The sequence below is a fragment of the Oncorhynchus tshawytscha genome, linkage group LG30 (genome assembly GCF_018296145.1).
Source record: "Oncorhynchus tshawytscha isolate Ot180627B linkage group LG30, Otsh_v2.0, whole genome shotgun sequence".
NCBI lineage: Eukaryota > Metazoa > Chordata > Actinopteri > Salmoniformes > Salmonidae > Oncorhynchus > Oncorhynchus tshawytscha.
This window is the reverse complement of record NC_056458.1, coordinates 6,497,208-6,520,492: the sequence shown is the minus strand read 5'-3', so window position 1 is coordinate 6,520,492 and position 23,285 is coordinate 6,497,208. Positions and strand designations below refer to the sequence as shown.

At 41.3% G+C, this 23,285-nt stretch overlaps 1 protein-coding gene across 1 annotated transcript; it reads left to right on the top strand.

Annotated features, from left to right (window-relative positions):
• Window positions 1–10,245: 10,245 nt before the first annotated feature.
• LOC112228918 (palmitoyl-protein thioesterase ABHD10, mitochondrial) lies at window positions 10,246–22,993 on the top strand. Its single transcript, XM_024394690.2, has 5 exons — window positions 10,246–10,459; window positions 20,119–20,305; window positions 20,499–20,610; window positions 20,942–21,079; window positions 21,404–22,993. Exons 1-5 carry the CDS (start codon window positions 10,378–10,380, stop codon window positions 21,743–21,745), a joined length of 861 nt encoding a protein of 286 aa, XP_024250458.1. The 5' UTR covers window positions 10,246–10,377; the 3' UTR covers window positions 21,746–22,993.
• The last annotated feature ends 292 nt before the right edge of the window (window positions 22,994–23,285 follow it).

The window sequence follows — 23,285 nt, the reverse complement described above, 5'->3', positions numbered from 1 at the left end:
CTGGAAACGAGAATTCGCACATGCCGCCAGGGAATGACAGCTGTCACAATAGATTATCTTGTTGCATTTTCTCACTTATCAGCCTTTTGTGGTGTACCTTGTGTATGATACCCTTCCTGACACTAGCAGAATACGTAAAACAAATCTGAGAGAGAGACTGAAGAGAAATGTGGAGATTTTATGACAGGCAGCAATATAGGCCTTTACTTTAATCCCAATTTATGACGTTTGATAACCACATCCACAATGGCCTAGACTCATCATTGGATGTAGCTACCTAGGACAAATACTTACGGCAAAACACAGAAATTGTACGTGAAATATGTTGTCAGTCTCTGCTCATCGCCAGGGAAGGAAACAAATCGTGCTAGCCACAGGCTGGAGTAGGAGCGTCATCTAGTGACGATATTATTCAACACTTCTTTATTTGGAATGCTCCTCTTCCTTACATAGGCGGCCTATGTAAAGAGGGGGAGCGTTCCAAATTATAGATATGTTAGGCCTATGATAGGCCGAATGAGTTAGGAGTTTACAGATGAATATTTCTGTGGGGATATGGAGGTAGACTTGATTTCAAACAATACATGTTAAGGCTGAAACAGGGAGTCCTGTCATAGTGGCCGTGGTAGTGTGAAAAATGTAGTCAACATCACTAACATCCACATTATCAGTTGTCTGTTCTGGTGAGATACAATAAAAAAAAAACATAGTCTATACTATATGTTTTTGGATTCACTTCTGAAGACTAATAAGATTGAGTGTGGTGGGCTACAACCAACCAACTCAATGCACCAAGTACACATGTCGATCAGGAGCTCTACCGGGACAGTCCCATTAGTTCTCTTATATACAGACAAGTGATATTTGCATAATTTAGCTTATTCATCACTCATCAGTAATGCACATTAAAGCTTTCTTCATGCATGTGAAAGACCAATACCTCACAAGGCTTCTTCTTTCTAAGCTGAGACCTTGAAACTCAGATATCCCTTTCTCAAAACAAGGGTCTGGGCGTACTGCCAAATTGCAGATACTGATAGTGAGGATTTGTTTAATCAGTCACTTGCATGAACACATAAATGGGTTATTAGAAAAGCACAGAAATACTACACAGAAATGAGTTATTAGAAAAGCACAAACATAAAATGTCCTGCATCTGCAGGAACCCCTCTTTATACTTCTATTCGTCAATCTTTATGCTATGACTCCATTACATAGGCGGGAGGCGCTCCAGTACAGTAGATGGCGGGAATGCACCATAACGTTGGATGCCAACCGCCGATTAACCTCACAGAAGAAGAAGAGGCGGGCACTGTTTTCCCGCGGTTTTGTTAACGATGATGGCGAGGGCAGGTGTTTCCACAGGCGGGAGCGAAGGACACTGTGTGCTTGCTTAGCCAGCTAATATTGTAATGTGCATGTCTCAATATATTATCTTTAATAACCTCTTCTGGAAAGGACCCTACATCTCAATTTCCGCCTAAAATGACATACCCAAATCTAACTGCCTGTAGCTCAGGGCCTGAAGCAAGGATATGCATATTCTTGATACTATTTGAAAGGAAACACTTTGACGTTTGTGGAGATGTGAAATTAATGTACAGTGGGGCAGAAAAGTATTTAGTCAGCCACCAATTGTGCAAGTTCTCCCACTTAAAAAGATGAGAGAGGCCTGTAATTTTCATCATGGGTACACTTCAACTATGACAGACAAAATGAGAAAAAAAATCCAGAAAATCACATTGTAGGATTTTTAATAAATTTATTTGCAAATTATGGTGGAAAATAAGTATGAGGGGTTGGGTGCGAAGCCAGAGATAGCAGTAGCAGCTGATTAGATTTCATAAATTGTTTTGTTCCAAGTTGAAAGAGTCAGAATACATGCAAAACGCTGTATACAACATGGATTGTGTTAGGATGTAAAAATAGATTTTTATCAAACAAAATAATGCTACATTTTATCTCTGTGACCCTCAGGATGACAAATCAGAGCAAGATAACTGCATGTAAATACATTATTTACCATCAGAGGTGAATGTATCAAACCAGATGCCTTGATAAAAGTGCTTTGTTGTTGTGCACTATCCTCAAACAATAGCATGGTATTTTTTCGTAATAGCTACTGTAAATTGTACACTGCAGTTAGATTAACAATCATTTAAGCTTTCTTGACATTTGTTGTTTACAACGCCATTCTAGCAACATTTCGCATATTGAGCAGCAACTGTCCCGATATCGGGACACTGATCCCACTGTAATGTGCAGGTCTCAATATATTACCTTTAAGACCTGTCACAACTATACCCCATATCCCTCAGAATAATCTATTAGGAAAATGCATCTGAAGTAATCGAGGCCCAAAGGATCTGCTGATGATTGGTATATATTTTATAGGTAACTGAATTAGATCTACGAGATCAGTCAAGTTGTTTATTGCGGAAGATTTTCCTATGGAATGCAAAACAGATAATGCCGCTCAATACGGCAGCAGAAGCACCATAGATTGGGGGTAACTTGGTGGCCTGTCTAGAAAACCCACTGATATGTGAACAGATTGAACCTACCTAGAGTAGACTAGCCTATGTATGGAAGGGATAAATAAACACGCTTCAGCTAAGCTTTAAAACAAAAAGGGACTTGAAACAAAAACTGAGGGACTTGAAACAAAAAAACATAGAACACCTCAACAGGTGACAACAGGTGACTTACCTGGGAAATAAAGCATTCAATATTTATTGACTGGACATTACGTTTCGGAATAACACGCTGACCACACCGCTCGTGCACGTGCGTCTGTGTGAGCCATCGTGTGCATGTTGATTTTGTCCACCAACACCAGACACGATCAGGACACGCAGGTTGAAATGTCAAAACGATCTCTGAATCAACTATATTCATTTAGGGACAGGTCATAAACCATTAAACATTTATGGAAATTTAGCTAGCTAGCTTGCTGTTGCTAGCTAATTTGTCCTGGGATATGAACATTGGGTTGTTATTTTACCTGAAATGCACAAGGTCCTCTACTCCGACAATTAATCCACAGATAAAAGAGTAAATCAAGTTATTTTCTAGTAATCTCTCCTCCTTCAGGCTTCTTCTTTCTCTTTGGACTTTATGTGGCTGTTGGCAACCAACTTTAAGGTGCATTGTTGGCAACCAACTTTAAGGTGCATTACCACCACCAACTGGACTGGAGTGTGGACCTCAGTTCCTCTTTCAATCACCCAGGTGGGTATATGCTCCTAAAAACCAATGAGGAAATGGGAGAGGCAGGACTTGCAGCGCAAGGCAGTGTGGGTGCAATGATTGAATAACATGTATGTGTAAATGTATTTTGAAACGCTTGCACAGACGACACTGGCGGTGTGGTCAGCATGTAAGGCGGTTCATGCCGAAATGTAGGCCTGTTCATGTCCCGTCAATAAATATATGCCGAAACAGTGCTCCCTTTTCTTTATTTCCCAGGATAGTCACCTGTTGAAGTGTCCTCTGGTATATATTTTTTGGATACTCTAAGGATTGTGTCTAATAATCCTTTTACTTGACACACCGGTGTGGTGAGATAACTCGATCCGTTTGAATATGGCGATACCAGCGCTTATTTCAAAGAGCATTCCGCACTCCGTATGCCACGTCCCAGTGAGCAGAGGTAGGCATGTTGCACTGGAATACGTTTTAATATGATGAAAAGCCTCTCAATTTACAATGGGTCCGCCATGGCTCTTTATAATTGCCTTATGCTAATATATTTGAGATCAATGCAGTTCATTTCGTCTTTGACTTAATAAGTAAAATATCTTTGAGTACTAAACAGGGAAACAACAACGAGTCGTGGACAGTTTGCAATAGAACAAAGGGGCGCACCGTTTGATTTTAGAAGTGCGGGGACATATTTTTTTATGTTTTATTTCAATTTTTTTTATCCAGTTGGATAAACACACCAAACAGCCTACCCAACCGCTCGCATGAGTCCGCATGGTCCTAAAGCACACTGTTGCACCATTTGGGGGGGCAATTTCATAATGTGTGTGTGTGCGTGTGGTGGTGGTGGTGGTAGGGGGGGTCAAATAGACAGAATTAAATTGTATTTTCTGAGCCTGGCTGACATGGACTGTTTCCTCACCTTATTCTCCTTGTGGATATCCATGGTTGTTGGTTATTTGCCAGGTAACAATAAGTGAAAACGAAACAAGGACTGAGCAATGGACTCCTGATTTTACTCAACTTATTTTATTCAACTATGAAATGAATTGTGTTTCTTTGAGAAGATGGGCTTGGCTGCCAAGAAAAATACGTTATGGGGAAAGGATCCACAGACAGAGGCTGATTATCTTTCTGCACATCTCTTTATTTACAATGCTGGCTTCCATTGTTAACAAAAATGCAGTGTGGCTCAGTTGGTACAAAACATTTTATCCACTCACTACTGTAAATTGCTCTGTATAAGAGTGTCTGTACCCCCTTTAAGTTACACATGGCCATGGACTGTGGCTATTTGACCATAATATAGGCCAACCAGAGTTTCTTATCATCAGAAAATGGAGCAAATGCATCCCATAACATGTTAACATGGAAATAGCTGTTCAATCAGCCCACTGTAGCAGCCAATGTGTGGTGTTCAATGTAGGCCTACATTCCATGAGACTTTTGAAAAAAAAACATGCAGGGCTTGACATTGACCTGTTTATCCACTTGTCCTTCAGACAAGGAGGTGACTGAAAATGCTGTTGTGTTGTTTGATGCAAGAAACCACTTTTACAAAATAAAATGCATTATTATTCTCATACCATTATTACAGAGAATCAGACAAATTATGCTGCCCTCTGCCTATTGGCTACTTGGCTTACTCAAGCCTATCTCAAAATACAACATTGCCCATTTAAGACAAAAAAAAAACAGCTCTTTACCAGACTGGCTTTTCAAAGATGTCTTATTAACACTTTGTTCTAGCTAGCTATTTGTGTAGGTGGCTATCAAGTAAACCCAATTTTATGTACAAGTTTTGTGCTCTTATAGGAAGCAATCACTCCCCTATTGCTGACTACAAGTTATCTATTACTGGGCTAACAACTCACTAACTAGCAAATTATATGATCAAAATGAGTACAGGTGGCTGGCTACATGCAGCTCTCCCTTTGATCTCAAAACAAGCGCATATACTCATTACCGCTCATGATGTAATCACAATCTAGTTCAAAGTAAATGGCACAGATCCGTATATGGTAATGATCTATTTGCATATAGGCCTACTGCAGCTCTGATTGTTTATGGCTCATCGGTCTGTGTAGAGTGCGGGCTGAGGAGTGCATGTCAATTCAATAGAATCCTACTCGGATGCGCTATGCCTACAACAAAATATCATGTCTCAATCACAATTGCTATAGTAAAGGCAAACGTTGATAGTGTTGACAGGGAAAAGTGTAGAACAGCGGTGTACCAACCTTTTCTGAGTCAAGATCACTTTCTGAGTGAAAATGCAAGCACATTTTTTTAACACGATTTAAGAAACGTAAGCCTATGCAACAATAACCAATTAAAACAGTATTGTAGCAATGAGGTTTGTGCAGTAAACTATAGGTCCAATACATTATCACTGCATATTAGCTTCGCTTGAATTGCCTTGCCAATGCATTGTTGTTTGGGACATTTTTTTAAATTCGACTTTAAAAAATTGAGGTAGGCTATATGATTACACCGGTAATTGATCCTTTGTTGAGCATTGTAAATAAAGAGATGTGCATAAAGATTACCAGCCTCTGTGTCTGTAGATCCTTTCCCCTTAATGTTTTTATGTCTTTCATGTCAGCCAGGCCCATATTTTCAAAGAAACACCATTTATTTAAATCTCTAGTTGAGTAAAATAAGTATATCGTTTTGTACTGGTCACAAAATAATCCAGAAAATTGTGGTAAATAGTGCCACACTCAGGCAGAAAACGGAATGTTCTATTCTCAACTCAGCCCATCTTTTCAAAGAAAACAACATTTAATTCTATCTCTATTTGAGCTAAATAAGTAGTTTTGTTGTGCTCACAAGAAAATCCTTACAATTCAGGTAAAGAGCGCCACAGTCATGCAGAAAAATGTTCTATCATAAAGTGAGAACAATTAGTTTCCCTGGCTGATATGGCTGCTACTTAGAAATATACTGAACAAAATATAAACAAAACATGCAACAATTTCAAAGAATTTGCTGAGTTACAGTTCATATAAGGAAATCAGTCAATTGAAATAAAATGATAAGGCCCTAATTTATGGATTTCACATGACTGGACAGGGGTGCAGCCATGGATGGGCCTGGGAGGGCTCAGGCCCACCCACTTGGGAGCCAGGCCCAGCCAATCAGAATATTTTTTTCCCCACAAAAGGGCTTTATTACAGACAGAAATACTCTTCCGCACGTGGTCTGCAGTTGTGAGGCCAGTTGGAAGTACTGCCAAATTCTCTAAAACGATGTTGCAGGCGGCTTACGCTAGAGAGGCTAATATTCAATTCTCTGGCAACAGCTCTGGACATTTTTGCAGTCAGCATGCCAATTGCATGCTCCCTCAAAACTTCAGACATCTGTGGCATTGTGTTGTGTGACAAAACTGCACATTTTTAGAGTGGCCTTTTATTGTCCCCGGCATAAGGTGCACCTATGTAATGAGCATGCTGTTTAATCAGCTTCTTGATATGCCACACCTGTCAACTGGATGGATTATCTTGACAAAGGATAAAATGCTCACTAACAGGGATGTAAACAAACACGCTTTTGGTGTGCATGGAACGTTTCCTTGATCTTTTATTTCAGCTCATGAAACATGGGACCAGCACATTACATGTTGCATTTATATTTTTGTTCTGTGTACTATAACAGTAAATTAATAGATGACATTGACTGCTATAAACCTGTCTCCAATATAATCACAGAGTTTACACAGACCCACCGCAGACCTTTGACAAATAAATCTCTGTGTGAAAAGGTGTCCCATGGTCTGTTTTGTCAACAAACTCAATGTATTCCAAACACTGGTGGTGACCATGATCCCAATAAGTAGCCTAGTAAACGATGCCCCTTCTGGTATGTTCTATTGTAAACTGTCTGGGACTCGTTGTTGTTTCCCTGTTAACTACTCAAATATATTTTACTTATTAAGTCAAAGACAAAATTAACTGCAATACACTAGTCTCAAATATATTAGATTAACTAGGCCACACAGAACCACGGCAGACCCATTGTAAATTCTTCTTCTTCTTTTTTGGGATTGGGTTGGCAACCTCAACCTGCCTTTCTCTCACCGGGGACCTCCAATCTCTAGCCCCATGGGCACCCCCACAGCTAACACACAAAACTTTCTCCTCTAATACTACACATTCCTTTGTCCCATGCCCTCCTGCACACTTCTCACATCTAGGAGTCTCCCTACTACACACTGCTGCAACATGACCATAAGCTTGGCACCTAAAACACTGTAGTATTTTCGGAACCAAAGCTCTCACAGGATAACTGACATCCTAACTTGACCTTGTCAGGCAAAGACACTGCATCAAAACTCAGCAGGACAGACAATGTCTTCTCCGTTTCACCAGGCTTTCCACTGGATCTGCGTCGCACCAAATGGCAGGCATCACAGACACCAGGAATCTTCCATTTCAGCTGATCTTCCTCAACACTTAATGCCACCCTCCTTTCAGCGGCACCCTGGTCCGGAGAGCAAAGCAAGTCACAGTTTTTGTCCCGAGTCACGTGGGCGAGAGTGCCCGTTCCCTCTGAACAGAAGAAACAATAAATCATCACGAGTCCACTTCTCTTTACTTTCACCAACTCGACAGTCCTGAACTTCTTCTCCACCAAACCTGACACTACATATGGATCAGCAAGAATACAAGGATCCATTCTCTCAACAAATCTCACTCCCACTGGGCCGGAATCATCCATGTCATCATCGGGATGAGGCTCGAACTCAGTGGTCCTCACTGCAGGTACTTAATCTTCACTCACTTCAGGTTCCATCTCTGAACTACTGGAACACATATCTCTCTTTTTGCACTTGACGCCAACCTTTCTCATCACATCACTTCCCTCTACACTCAGCTCCTTCTCAGCGATCATCACTGCACCTGCCACCGCATTTAATTCATCCTTACTCTCATCACATTCAATTTCCTTTTCCAGGGCTTCCAAAAGTTCTGTGCAATTTACTCATATGTTACATTTTCCTCAATTTTTCAATTTCTGCCATCTTCCAAGAGGACAACCGATTCCCCTCCACTCAGTTCACCCCATTGTAAATTAAGAGGCTTTTCATCATATTAAAACGTGTCCCAGTGCAACATGCCTAGCTCTGCCCACTGGGGCGTGGCTTACGGAACACTGTTTGAAATAAGTGCTCCTAAAGCAGTATTCCTACGGATCTCACCACAGCGGTATGGTCAGATATGGAACAGACTCAATTGTATACCACTAATATACAGACTCTCCACATTTCTTTACTCTACTTGAAATTGGTATAACGTCTGTGACAGCATGTGCAGCACCACTGAGGCGATCTCCATTTTAAAGTAGTACATTTTATTTTTCATAATTGGCCGACTACTCCCAACTCAAAGGAATACCAACCCAGTTGACTACTTTAAATTGGTGGAAGCGCTCAATGGCAACGTCCATGTTAAAGCGGGTTATATCCATGATGAGTCCTCTTTCTATCTCTACGACAACAGGCACAACTACATAAAGTTTTTTTTTTTTTAAGTTGTCAAAATACAATGTGCACCCACTTATAGCAGTGGATTCATAACAACCTAACCATTACAAAACTTCTATTAGATCAAATAAGCCTCACGTAGCCTCAGGATTTGACCTCGTTTTTTCTCCGAAGTTCGCAGTTGTCTTAAAAGCAACGTTAGGGCCCAGAGTTTTTTCCTGGTCAGCTCAAGTGGGCAGAATTATATTTTTTTTCAGTAGGCTAGCTAACTAGCTAGATTGGTTTGCCATTTTAAAGGCTCTAAGATATAGAGCAGCCCACATTTTGTGAGCATGGAGAGGTCAGGGATAGCCAGACTAGTAAATTGGGCTAAGGAACAGAAATTGGGTATTGGAGAAAGGCCCTCAGTGCGTGTTCTGCAAACAATACAGCGGATGAAGACATGCATGCACGTGGTGATTGGATAGATGTGGTTATGGACAGCGAGGAAGAAGAAGAGCCGAGTGCAGCGGGAAGATGTGTGTTCAGGGAGAATTGCACCAAGTACAAACCGTACCCTGCTGTCTTTGATGGCTCAGAAATTGAACCTGACGAGCATGAGGATGAATTACCTGTGGTGGCAGGTGTGGTGAAGACCTCTGAGTAAGAGCCTCACCCCGATGGTCATGCAAAGGATAACCATGGATAACCTTGCATTTTGGTTGACCCATATGTAGTCTCAGGATGGGTAGAAAATAATTTGGGAACTGTTAAATCGGTGATGGTAGCTCGATATGGACTTGTTAGGATTTGTCAGTTATCCCATGAGAACTTTTGTGCCGAACCCACTAAGGTGTTTCAGATGCCAAGCTTATGGTCATGTTGCAGCAGTGTGTAGGAGGGAGATTCTGAGATGTGAGAAGTGTGCAGGAGGGCATGGGATAAAGGAATGTGTAGTATCAGAGGAGAAAACTGTATGTGCCAATTCTGGGGGTGCCCATGTTGCTGGAGATCAGAAGTGCTCGTGCAAGAGAGACAGGTTGAGGTTGCCAGGGTCAGAGCAGAACAGGTGTCATATGCTGCGAGGCAGTGAAGAGTAGGGGATAATGGGTCAAGGGTGAGTAGTAGACCTAAGCCAATACAGAGTGATACGAATTTCTGCTTCAGTAAAGTTCGCTTCTTAGCATTCATTGCCATGGTTATCAACTGTACCGCAGAAGTGGAACGTAAAATTACAGAAAATATATGTTGCGGTGGCAGCTGCAGAGAAGTACTTGGGTGTAATGAGGTTTTACTGCAGAAGAGTTACAAGGTGTGTTGAACTATAGACTTCTGTCCACCCAGGCTGTTTGCCTGGTGTAGGGTCAGTTAGGGTCAAAATAGTGGAATGGGGTGGTGTTTATTTTTCTGATTAAAAAATGTTTTTTTTAAATAGCGATCTATCGGTGTAGGGTTAGTTGGTGGTGCACATTTTTCCTTTCCCCCTTCCTTTTTATTTTTGTTTCACAAAATATAACCACACACTCCCGCACAGTAGATGGCGGCATGCACAAACAAAATGTGCGAACTCCATGATACCAGTGAATAAGAAGAAGCAGCTAGCTAGCAAGATCACACAAACCCACGTTTTCCCTCCAGTGTAGGGTGTGGCAGGAGTCGAACTATTCAGTCGGAATCTTGTCCTCCTCACCCCTCCGTCGCAGTACAGAATGGCGTCTCCACTAGCAAGGCATTTCAGCAGGATTTTCCAATTAACGTTACATGTCCAAAGAAAACCTGTTACGTTTTCCGGTGAGTAAGCTAGCTACTATACACGTTTGATTTATGTCGCAACTATTAAACGTATAATTATTCCAGTCATCCACAAACAACTTATACAGGTGGCGCTAACGTTAACTTTACAACCAAAATACAGTGAACAAAGTAACAGCTAACTTAGCTACCTAAAGCAGAGATTCTTTTTCTAATACCTCTGCCCAATGCTAGCTGACGTTAGCGGCTAGCAATCTAGTTAGCTAACTTTTGCTTACTGCTAAATGCATAGTTAGCTAACTTTTGCTTATTGCTAAATGCATAACGAAAAACATTGAGTTGTTACTGACAAGCTAACTAGACAGATTTTCAAAATTAATCAATGTTTCTACAAAATCACTGCTTCAAAAACCCAAGTCGGTTAGTGATCTTCCTTCCCTAACTCAATTTTCTATCATCGTTCCCCATCTTTTCTTATCTCCTTTCCTAGCTCCCTTTCCTCATTACCTAGTTTCCTTACTCTGCTGTCTTAGCTTCCTTTCCAATGATTAACAACATCCAGTAGAAAGGGAGCTAGGCAAGGAGTAGTGGAGGAAAAGTGAGGGGAAACGAATCTAGGAAAAGAGGATGAAGGAATAAAAGGGAGCTAGGAAATGTGGAAAGGTAGTGAGGAAAGGAATCTAGGAAAGAAAAGGAGTTAAGGCATACAGTACCAGTCAAAAGTTTGGACACCTAGTCATTCAAGGGTTTTACTTTTCTACATTGTAGAATAATAGACATCACAACTATGAACTAACACATGGAATCATGTAGTAACCAAAAAAGTGGTAAACAAATATTTTTTTAGGTTCTTCAAAGTAGCAGTTTGAGAGCTTTGCACACTCTTGGCATTCTCTCAACCAGCTTCACCTGGAATGCTTTTCCAACATTCTTGAAGGAGTTCCCACATATGCTGAGCACTTGTTGGCTCATTTTCTTTCAGTCTGCAGTCCAACTCATCCCAAACCATCTCAATTGGGTTGAGGTTGGTTGATTGTGAAGGCCAGGTCATCTGATGCAGCACTCCATCACTCTCCTTCTGGGTCAAATAGCCCTTACACAGCCTGGAGGTGGGTTGGGTCATTGTCCTGTTGAGAAACAAATGATAGTCCCACTAAGCTCAAACCAGATGGGATGGCGTATCGCTGCAGAATGCTGTGGTAGCCATGCTGGTTAAGTGTACCTTGAATTCTAAATAAATCAGACAGTGTAACCAACAAAGCACCATCACACCACCTCCACCATGCTTCACGGTGGGAACTGCACATGCAGAGAATCTGTTCATGTACTCTGTGTCTCACAAAGACACACAAGTTGGAACCAAAAATCTAATTTGGATACATCAGCCCAAAGGACAGATTTTCCCTGGCTAATGTCCGTTGCTCATGTTTCTTGGCCCAAGCAAGTCTCCTTCTTATTGGTGTCCTTGAAGTGGTTTCTTTGCAGCAATTCAACCATGAAGACCTGATTCATGCAGTCTCCTCTGAATAGTTGATGTGTCTGTTAATTGAACTCTGAAGCATTTATTTGGGCTATCTTCTGTATACCAGCCCTGCCTCGTCACAACAACTGATTGGCTCAAATGCATTGAGAAGGAAATAATTTGTTGAATTTAACTTTTAACAAGGCAAACCTGTTAATTGAAATGCATTCCAGGTGACTGACATCATGACGTTGTTTGAGAGAATGCCAAGAGTGTACAAAGCTGTCATCAATGCAAAGGGTGGCTACTTTGAAGAATCTCAAATATAACATTTATTTTGATTTAATACTTTGGTTACATGATTCCATATGTGCTATTTCATAGTTTTGATGTCTTCACTATTATTCTACAATGTAGAAAATGGTAACAATAATGAAAAACCCTTGCATGAGTAGGTGTTCAAACTTTTGACTGGTACTGTATGTGGTAGGAATTAACCAAGGCCAGCAGAGGAAAAGAAAATGAGTGAGGAAAAGTGGAGTCTAGTAGGGATGTGCATCGTGCCCTTTCAATATGATTCAACACATCTAGATGAGATATGATACAGGAACAATATGTCTAATCAAACCGAATCGTTTAACTAAGAGAACGAATGCTATTTGATGCACTAACATTTTCAGTAACAAGTTAATTGTCCAATCTAAGTTAATATCTGCTTCTGATGGAGCTCATGAGCTGGGCCTTTGAGCTGGATCTGTCTGAGCTGATGTCAAAAATCAAATTTTATTTGTCACATGCACTGAATACAACCTTACCATGAAATACTTACTTACAAGCCCATAACCAACAATGCAGTTTTAAGAAAAATAAGAGTTAAGAAAATATTTACTAAATAAACTGAAGTAACACAATAAAATAACAATAACGAGGCTATATACAAGGGGCACTGGTACTGAGTCGATGTGCGGGGCTACAGGTTAGTCGAGGTAAATTGAGGTAATATGTACATGTAGGTAGGGGTAAAGTGACTGCATAGATAGTGTGTAGCAGCAGCGTCTTTTTTTGTTAATGTATGTAGTCCGGGTTAGCCGTTTAACTGTTCAGCAGTCTTATGGCTAAGAGGTAGAAGCTGTTAACCTCTAGCGTCGAGCAATCCCGTATCCGGGAGTGTAATCATAGCCTCAAGCTCATTACCATAACGCAACATTTCCTATTCATGAAAATCGCAAATGAAATAAATATATTGAAACACAAGCTTAGCCTTTTGTTAACACTGTCATCTCAGATTTTCAAAATATGCTTTTCAACCAAAGCTACACAAGCATTTGTGTAAGAGTATTGCATAGCATAGCATTAACCTCTTGATCCTACTTGAGACGCAGACGTCCCAACTAGAGCTCTGGAAATGCAAATGCGCTACGCTAAACGCTAATAGTATTAGTTAAAACGCAAACAAAAAAATACACATGCTTGGTATTGAATTAAAGCTACACTCGTTGTGAATCCAGGCACCAAGTCAGATTTTTAAAATGCTTTTCGGCGAAAGCATGAGAAGCTATTATCTGATAGCATGTAACACCCCAAAAGACCCGTAGGGGATGTAAACAAAAGAATTAGCATAGTCGGCGCTACACAAACCGCACAAAATATAAAACATTCATTACCTTTGACCATCTTCTTTGTTGGCACTCCTTGATGTCCCATAATCAATACTGGGTCTTTTTTTCCGATTAAATCGGTCCATATATAGCCTAGATATCGATCTATGAAGACTGTGTGATAAACGGAAAAAAATAGCGTTTCATAACGTAACGTCATTTTTTTAAAGTTAAAAAGTCGACGATAAACTTTCACAAAACACTTCGAAATACTTTTCTAATGCAACTTTAGGTATTAGTACACGTTAATAAGCGATAAAAATCATCAGGAGGCGATGTAAATTTGATAGCTGGTCGTCTGGAAAAAATGTCCGGAAAAACACCGAGCCAATGCATCAAGTTGGTGGTCGGAGGGAATCGGTTCCCTTTGGTCGGTTCTACCAAGAATCAAATCCGAATCAAATGAGAAGACTCTATACATCCTGTGGAAGCTGTAGGTACTGCAACCTCGGCCTCATTTAATACGGTTCACCTTTAACAATGGGTTGAAGTGGCGCATGGATATTTTTTTCCATTTCCAGTGATCAGATTTTCCTGCGCTTTTCGATGAAACAGACGTTCTGTTATAGTCACAGCCGTGATTTAACCAGTTTTAGAAACGTTACAGTGTTTTCTATACACACATACTAATCATATGCATATACTATATTCCTGGCATGAGTAGCAGGACGCCAAAATGTTGCGCGATTTTTAACAGAATGTTCGAAAAAGTAGGGGGTAGGCTTAAGAGGTTTTAAGCCTAGCATTCAGCAGGCAACATTTTCACAAAAACAAGTAAAAGCATTCAAATAAAATCATTTACTTTTGAAGAACTTAGGATGTTTTCAATGACGAGACTCTCAGTTAGATAGCAAATGTTCATTTTTTCCAAAAAGATTATTTGTGTAGGAGAAATAGCTCTGTTTTGTTCATCACTTTTGGCTAAGAAAAAAGAAAATGCAAAAAACCCAAAATAGCTCCAAAATGCAGTCACTACAACGCCAAATACTGCAGCTGGAGATTACGCAATAATTGTGACGGAGGACACCAAGCGACCACCTGGTAGATGTAGTCTCTTATGGTCAATCTTCCAATGATATGCCTACAAATACGTCACAATGCTGCAGACACCTTGGGGAAAACGTAAGCTGACTCCTAGCTCCTCCACAGCCATTATAAGGAGTCATTGCCATGAGGCGGTTTAAAAAAATGTGGCACTTCCTGATTGGATTTTTATATGGGTTTTTTCTGTAACATCAGTTCTGTGGCACACAGACATCTTTGCAGTTTTGGAAATGTCAAGAGTGTTTTCTTTCCAAAGCTGTCAATTATATGCATAGTCGAGCATCTTTTTGTGACAAAATATCTTGTTTAAAACGGGAACGTTTTTCATCCAAAAATTAAAATAGCGCCCCCCTATATCCAAGAAGTTAAGGAGCCTTTTGAACCTAGACTTGGCACTCTGGTACCGCTTGTCGTGTGGTAGCAGAGAGAACAGTCTATGACTAGGGTGGCTGGAGCCTTTAACAATTTCTAGGGCCTTCCTCTGACACCGCCTGGTATAGAGGTCCTGGATGGCAGGAAGCTTGGCCTCAGGGATGTACCCTCCTGTAATGCTTTGCGTTTAGATGCCGAGCAGTTGCCATACCAGGCGATGATGCTCTCAATGGTGGAGCTGTAGAACTTTTTGAGGATCTGAGGACACATGCCAAATCTTTTCAGTCTCCTGCGGTGGAATAGGTGTTGTCATGATCATGATAGTTTGTTGATGTGGACACCAAGGAACTTGAAGCTCTCAACATGCTCCACTACAGCCCCGTTGATGTGAATAGGGGTGTGCTCGGCCATCCTTTTCATGTAGTCCATGATCATCTCCTTTGTCTTGATCACATTGAGGGAGAGGTTGACCACACTGCCAGGTCTGACCTTCTCCCTATAGGCTGTCTCATCGTTGTCGGTGATCAGGCCTACCACTGTTGTGTCGTCTGCAAACTTAATGATGGTGTTGAAGTCGTGTTGGCCACGCAGTGGTGGATAAGCAGGGAGTACAGGAGGGACTAAGCATGCACCCCTAAGGGGCCCCCGTGTTGAGGATCAACGTGGCGGCTGTGTTGTTTCCTAGCCTCACCTCCTTAGGGCGTCCTGTCAGGAAGTCCAGGATCCAGTTTCAAAGAGAAGTGTTCAGTACCAGGATCCTTAGCTTAGTGATGAGTTTGGAGGGCACTATGGTGTTGAACGCTGAGCTCAAGTCACTGAACAGTATTCTCACTTAAATGTTCCTTTTGTCCATGTGGGAAAGGGCAGTGTGGAGTACAATCGAGATTGTCATCTGTTGGGATGGTATGCATGTTTGAGTGGGACTAGGGTGTCTGGGATGATTGTGATGTTGTGAGCCATGACCAGCCTTTCAAGGCATTTCATGGCTACAGATGTGAATGCTATGGGGAGGTAGTCATTTAGACTGGTTACCTTGGCTTTCTTCGACACAGCGACTATGGTAGTCTGCTTGAAACATATAGGTATCGAGTATCAGAGCCAGTATAGTAGGATTCTGTCTTAGTGCCGTAATGATGCTTTGCCTGTTTGATGGTTCGTCGGCGTGCGTAGCGGTATTTCTTGTCCGGGTTTGTGACCGGCTTCTTGAACGCGACATCTCCAGCCTTTAGCTCAGTGCGGATGCTGCCTGTAATCCATGGCTTATGGGTTGGATATGTACGTACGGTCACTTTGGGATGTTGACAAATGCTCTTATTAATGAAGCCAGTGAATGATGTGATATAGTCCTCAATGCCATTGGATGAGTCCCGGAACATATTCCAGTCTCTGCTAAGGTTGTCATGATACTGGGATACCTACTTTTCCATGGAAAAAAGGAAAACACAAAGCTGACTTTACTCTTTGATCCTTTAAAAACCTATTGTGTGTAAATATATTGTGTTCTTGGAAAATAAATGTGATTCTGGGTGACACAAGGCTGCTTGTTTCCAACATTAGGACTGTTTTCCTCAAATGTTGTCCACTTCATGTTTTGCTTCCTTGCCACGATACCTCGGAGTATCATAATACTGGTATCGTGACAACCTAACTTCTCTGCTAGCGAAACGAGCTTAGCAACGGCTTCATCGAACCACTTCCATATTGAGCGCTTCAGATTTGCCAAATAGTGGGAGAGCTTTGTGTGTGGGGGAGGGTGTAAAGGTGGTCTAGAGTGTTGATTAAAATATTTTTTACCTCTAGTTGCACAGGTGACGTGCTGCCTTAAAATCACCAGCCACTAGGATCGCAGCCTCTGGATGAGCGTTTTCTTGTTTGCTTATAGCCCTATACAGCTAATTAAGTGTGGTCTTAGTGCCAGCCTCAGTTTGTGGTGATAAATGGACAGCTATGACAAATATAGATAAACTCTCTTGGTAAATAGTATGGTTTACAGCTTATCATGAGGTATTCTAACTCGGGCAAGCAGAACCTCGAGACTTCCTTAATATTAGAGATCGTGCACCAGCTGTTAAGACACACTTCCTCCCTTGAGCTTTCCCAACGCTGCCGTTCTGTCCTGCCGATGCATAGAAACACCAGCTAGAGTATTATCCATGTCCTTGTTTAGCTAAGTTTCAGAGTAACATAGAATATTACAGTTCTTCAAGTCCCTTTTGATAGGACGGTCTTCATCGGCGATCCACCAGTTTGTTCTCCAGTGATTGTACATTCAGCAATACAACGGATGGTAGAGGCGTTTCTTTTGTTCGCTGCCATAGTTTCATCAGCCAGCTGCATCCCACCCTGCAGCTAGCTAGTTACAAGTAGCTACCTAGCTATTGCAAGCCTGCAGCTAACTTGGCTAACTCGCCAGCAGATATTCATCAGTTGTTAGTATTATGACACTTTCAAGACAAGTCATTACTCGGAAACTCTTTGTAAGAAAATGAGCTCCGAGTTTCCCACTTGGAAAATATCAGAATTGACCAATAGGAGGCTCTATGCAACAAACAAAAAAATACACATTTTTATTCAGTTTACGAGTTGTTTTGAAAGCACCATTAGCTAGCTAGTCAGAACAGACCATGATTAGTCAAAGGTGTGACAAGACCAGTGTTGTTCGAGACCACCCAAGACCCGGGGGAACATATGGATTTTATAGCCATTCAGAATGGTGGAAATATGTATTGAGGGCAAATAGTCACCCTTCAAATGATCACTAACCATAGTCTGTAAAGGATAGATACAGACCATGATAAACTTACAGTTTGCCCCGGGCTTCTAGGGGAGCAAGGAAATTCTGAAGAGCGTGACAAGGTTTGAGGATATGTTTCAACAAAAGTAAAGGACAGTAATGTAAAAAGCCCAGGTTTTAATAGGCTATAAGATATACATGTCATGAAATGAGTGTGGATCTCTGGCTTGGCAAAGCACTTTTTTTATGCACTGACTGAACTGGGGCTGATAATTCAGATTTTTTTACTCCACTGGGGCATCATTTAGAAACCTTGCATAACCACAAAGTATGCCCCAAAACATGCGTGTGCCAGTTATCATGTAGAAGTTGGCATTTATGAAACTCTTGATGTATCTTGACGTAAGAATGTGCTTCTCCTCCCGCAATCTTCAGACCATTCGTACGCACAGTTTCTAGTGGTTTAAGGTATTGCATTTCAAGAATGCAAAAGTAGCCTAGGAGTAGACTTGGGCAAATAGGAATATACAGTATGATGACACGCTTAATCATTAAAAAAATAACATGTAGCTAAATATAATACGAAGATGCATTCATTTGCCGTTAGTGAGAAGAGCAAAAATCTACGCCTATATATTTTCTTTGGATTCTAAAATAATTAGAAATAGTCACATGTTTAAAAATACATTTCCATGTTCATTGCAGAATAAATTCCTTTTCTGACTCATGGTGTTATACTTGTGAAATACACTGAACAAAAACATAAATGCAACATATAGTGTTGGTCCCATGTTTCATGAGCTGAAATTATCCCAGAAATGTTCCATACGCACAAAAAGCGTATTTCTCAACAACAAAAATCACTAATTTGTTTACATTCCGGTTTGTGAGCTTTTCCTCTTTGCCAAGATGATCCATCCACCTGACAGGTGTGGCATATCAAGAAGCTGATTAAACGGCATGATCATTCCACAGGTGACCCATTGTGCTGTGGACCATAAAAGGCCACTCTAAAATGTGCAGTTTTGTCACACAACACAATGCCACAGATGTCTCAAGTTGAGGGAACATGGAATTGGCACGCTGACTGCAGGAATGCCCACCAGAGCTGTTGCTAGAGAATGTAGTGTTAATTTCTCACCATAAGCCGCCTCAAATGTAATTTTAGAGAATCTGGTAGTACGACCATGTGTATGGCGTTGTGTGGGTGAGCGGATTGCTGATGTCAATGTGGTGAACAGAGTGCCCAATGGTGGCGGTGGGGTTATGGAACAAACAATTGCATTTTATCGATGGCAATTTGAATGGACAGGGATAGCTTGACAAGATCCTGAGGCCCATTGTGAGTCCCTTTTTCTTTTAAGGTATCTGTCCCCATCAGATGCATATCTGTATTCCTAGTCATGTGAAATCCATAGATTAGGGCCTAATTTCAATTGACTGATTTCCTCATATGGCCATGATGAGTTCATATTCACAAAGTAGCCATACAACGCATCTCATTTAATTGGGCCTATTAGATAAGCTATTATAATTTGTTTTTGTTTTATGCATCCGAAAAGGGGGCACGGTTTATAACACAGGTCAACAGTAGAATTAGACAGGTGAATCAGTGGATCTTTTGCATTGAAGTGTGTAGGCTGCAGTTCATTTGCTCAGCTGGCCATGGTCAATGTTTCAGAATTCGAGGGCACAGCAGCGTGTTTAGGTTAGGGAAAAAGTAAATGTAAATCATCTTTTTACAGGTCCAAAACAATTTAGCAATTGTTTTTGTGTTTCTGAAACAGTCCGATACAGCAAATGCCCCTGCAAAAAAACATTCTGCCAATACCTCACGATATTTGATCCAGTTCGCATTGCTACTTCCTTTAGATACCGTCTTGGCCTAATTCTAATACTTCCATGGTTTACAGCAAAGAAGGGTGTTGTTGTCACCATAAAAGGTGAATGATGGGTGTTTTTCAGATGGAGTTAGAAGGCTTGTAAAATTGTGCTCGCATGAACATCAGGTCTGATTTAACGGGCAACATGCATGTGTATATGGTTTATAAATCTCAATTTGTGTGTGCGCGCAGTCTTTTCAGAAATAGGGCACACAGCTATTTACAACGGTTATGAATTAGGCCCCTGGTCTCGGGAAGAACTAGCGAGTCCTCACTGGATGAGTAAAAATGCATCCGAGACCCTCTGTGATCTTGAGACTGGACTACAACACTTGACCCTCTGTGATCTCGAGACTGGACTACATCACTTGACAAGACGCATACAAATTGGAACCACAAACCAAACCATTGTAAAAGCACCACCATCTCCAAGTCACATGGGCATGGCTAGCTGTGTCATTGAGTGAAATCATGTATTTCAAGATTGACCCAATGGTTTGGGGGGAATGTATGCAAAACGTTGTTGTAATGTTTCTGTTTTCCAGGAGTGAGACACAAGTCGTCTACAGTGCAGTATGCAGCACGCCCTGACCTGCCGAAGCTGGCTTATAGAAAAGTGAAGGGGAAGAGCCCAGGTGTAGTCTTCTTGCCAGGGTTTGCCTCGAACATGGGGGGGAAGAAAGCAGAAGCCCTTGAGGAGTTCTGCCAATCACTAGGCCACTCTTACCTAAGGTAAATTAGCTATAGCGTTTTCAGTCATGAAAAATAGAGCTGTCTGATCTCTCTACACTCATGCATGTATGCATGTCATTCTTTGAGTTGGTCAAGACTTGTTGCCATTGTGTTTATTTTTTTTTGTCTGCATTGCTCTCATTGAGTTCTAAGCTGCTCATATCATGATGATGTAGTCTTTGGTCTTTCCCAGGTTTGACTATACAGGCTGTGGGTCATCTGAAGGTGAGATGGTAGACGGCACTGTCGGCACCTGGAAGAGGGATGTTCTATATGTATTGGACGAGCTTGTGGAGGGGCCACAAGTAAGGCGCTCCCCTCTGTTTCTATGATGAGATGAATTGTGGTCAGCCAGTGTAATACAAAGTATTATTACCTGAAATAGACCTGCACAGACTCATGTATAATAGTGGGATGGTAGTTTATGTAAACCTGTTACAGATTGCAGTGTGAATTGACCACTGAGTTAGTAATAAACCTAGGCCTGATGGCCATGTGGAGGATATTAGGTTATTATACCTCTACTTGTCCTGCAGAAGCCTTTGGTTCCTCCATGCATGCATTATTTACACTAGGGATATCCATGCTATCATTAGAGGGTCATTTCTGATCTAGACAATTATTCTGGTGTTGCAGATTCTGGTTGGCTCTAGTATGGGTGGCTGGCTGATGTGCCTGGCAGCCATAGCTCGTCCAGAAAGAACTGCGGCCATGGTTGGCATCTCTACAGCAGCTGACCACTTTGTAACTGTCTTCAATACACTTCCTATTGAGGTGAGTCAGCGTTCAGAGTCAGCCATCTTGAGTTGTCAATAACCTTAAAGCTCTACAGACCACTTTTCCCCTCATGACTGACACTTGATTAAATGGATCATTACAACAAACCAAAGGAGGGTTCAAAAGAAAGGGAACAAAAAATCCTTAATTCTGAAATGCATGCAGTTAGTTTTGAAATTGCAAGAACAAAATTCAGATGGCATTATAATTAAAACATCTTTCCTGAGAACTTTTTAAAATGGTTGCCATCTTAGATAATGTCTCCACCTCCAGAATCTAATTCAAGCATTTTGTCTAAATGCTACCTGTCTGTCATTCTAGGCGAGGAAGGAGATTGAAGAGAAGGGGCAGTGGGTGGTTCCTACCAAACACAACGAGGAGGGCTCCATCACGTTCACCACAGAGTTCCTGAAGGAGGCAGAGCAGCACTGTGTTCTGCAGAGCCCCATTCCAGTGACCTGCCCGGTGAGGCTCATCCATGGGATGAAGGACCAGGATGTACCCTGGCACATCTCCATGCAGCTAGCCGAGCGTGTGCTGAGCAACGACGTTGACGTCATCTTGCGCAAGCATGGCCAGCACCGCATGGCAGAAAAGGAGGACATCAAGCTCATAGTCTACACCATCGATGACCTAATAGACAAGCTGACCACTTTGGTTTGATTGGCCAAAACTGGACCATGCTATGGGTGACACCTCCCACCCCGATCCCAACTTTCCTGCACTAGGACTGCTGTTCCTGATGCGTTACAAAATCGAGGTGCTACTTTACAAAATACGTACTGTGAAGAAAAGGAGCTCTTACACTTTCTCCTGGCTCTCTCCATAGCTTTTGTTAGGATTTTTATTTACTGGTGCCATGCCACTTTGTTCACACTTCTCCCGAACTTATTGGGATTTTGGTGTAGTTTATTTTATTCTCACAATGTGGTTTGATAGTGATTTCGTTAAACCGTTAATGAGTAGGGCTCACTCCTATTACAATAGCACATCAGGTACAGGTGTGTTACGTCCACCTGTGAGCAAACATTTATTTTCCTCCACTGTCAATTTTACTCCCAACAAATACAAGTGTAATGGGCAGTTGTGCCTTTATGTATGCATGTGCACTTAAAGACCAGTAGGAGGCAGCAAATGTCACTAGTATTTTAGGCACTTCGCTATATAACATGTCTCCAGCAGAATAGATTTCTAGGGGGGGGGTTGTCTGTGAAGCGATCAGTTGGCAAAATTACTTCAACTGTACTGTATGATTCTCGTGCTGATTTCCATGCACTGCTCATTTCCCATGCTGTCCGGATTTGCGCTTTTGGTTCCATTGCTGAAGGAACATATCTATTTTCGTATTGATATGTCCGTGCCATTTGACTTTGCACACAAGGTCAGAACAGCATATTGACTGCATGACAACTCATGTATGAAGAACTTTATGTAGATTCAACTTATGTTACTTTCAATGTTGGCTCAGTTCATATGGGTTTTGTTGCTAGTGGGTCCTATTCCAAAATGACAGATCTTAAAGAAACGATTGAACAGTAGCATCATGAGATGTTAGCCTGGTTTGAGTGACTGCCACAAAATCACGTTTTTGGGGAGTTGTTAGGTGAAAAACATTGCTGTGTAGGGAGCAGCCCATGTTTAGATTTTCCTGTTTAGTATAGTAAACATTCTGTTTTGCTGGTTAAAGCCAGGTTTTTCTGGTTGGTTTCCAACATCTCACAACCTAGATCCTAAATGTTTAATCTTGTGAACTAAGTTTATTTATGCCATGTTAAATGTTTATAGGTGATATCACTATGTGGCAGAATTGATGGGCTAGTTCACCGAAACACTGGTCATATCTGTTTATTGATGATAACAAGCAATACCATCTGACGCTTTATGCCAATAAATAAAGTAACAATGTATGGATCTGGCTTTTCAGATACATCTAACACGTTGGTTTGTTAATCTCACACCTAAGGTTTCATTTTAGTTTTTTTTTTTTTTTTTAATTAGACATTTCAAGTGAATCTCATTTCTTAACATATACAATGAGTATACCAAACATTAGGAACACCTTCCTAATATTTAGTTGCACCCACCCTCCCCTTTTGCCCTCAGAACAGTTTAAATTCATCGGGGCATGGACTCTAAGGTGTGTCAAGTGTTCCGAAGATATGCTGGCCTCCATTGATGACTCCAATGCTTCCCACAGTTGTCA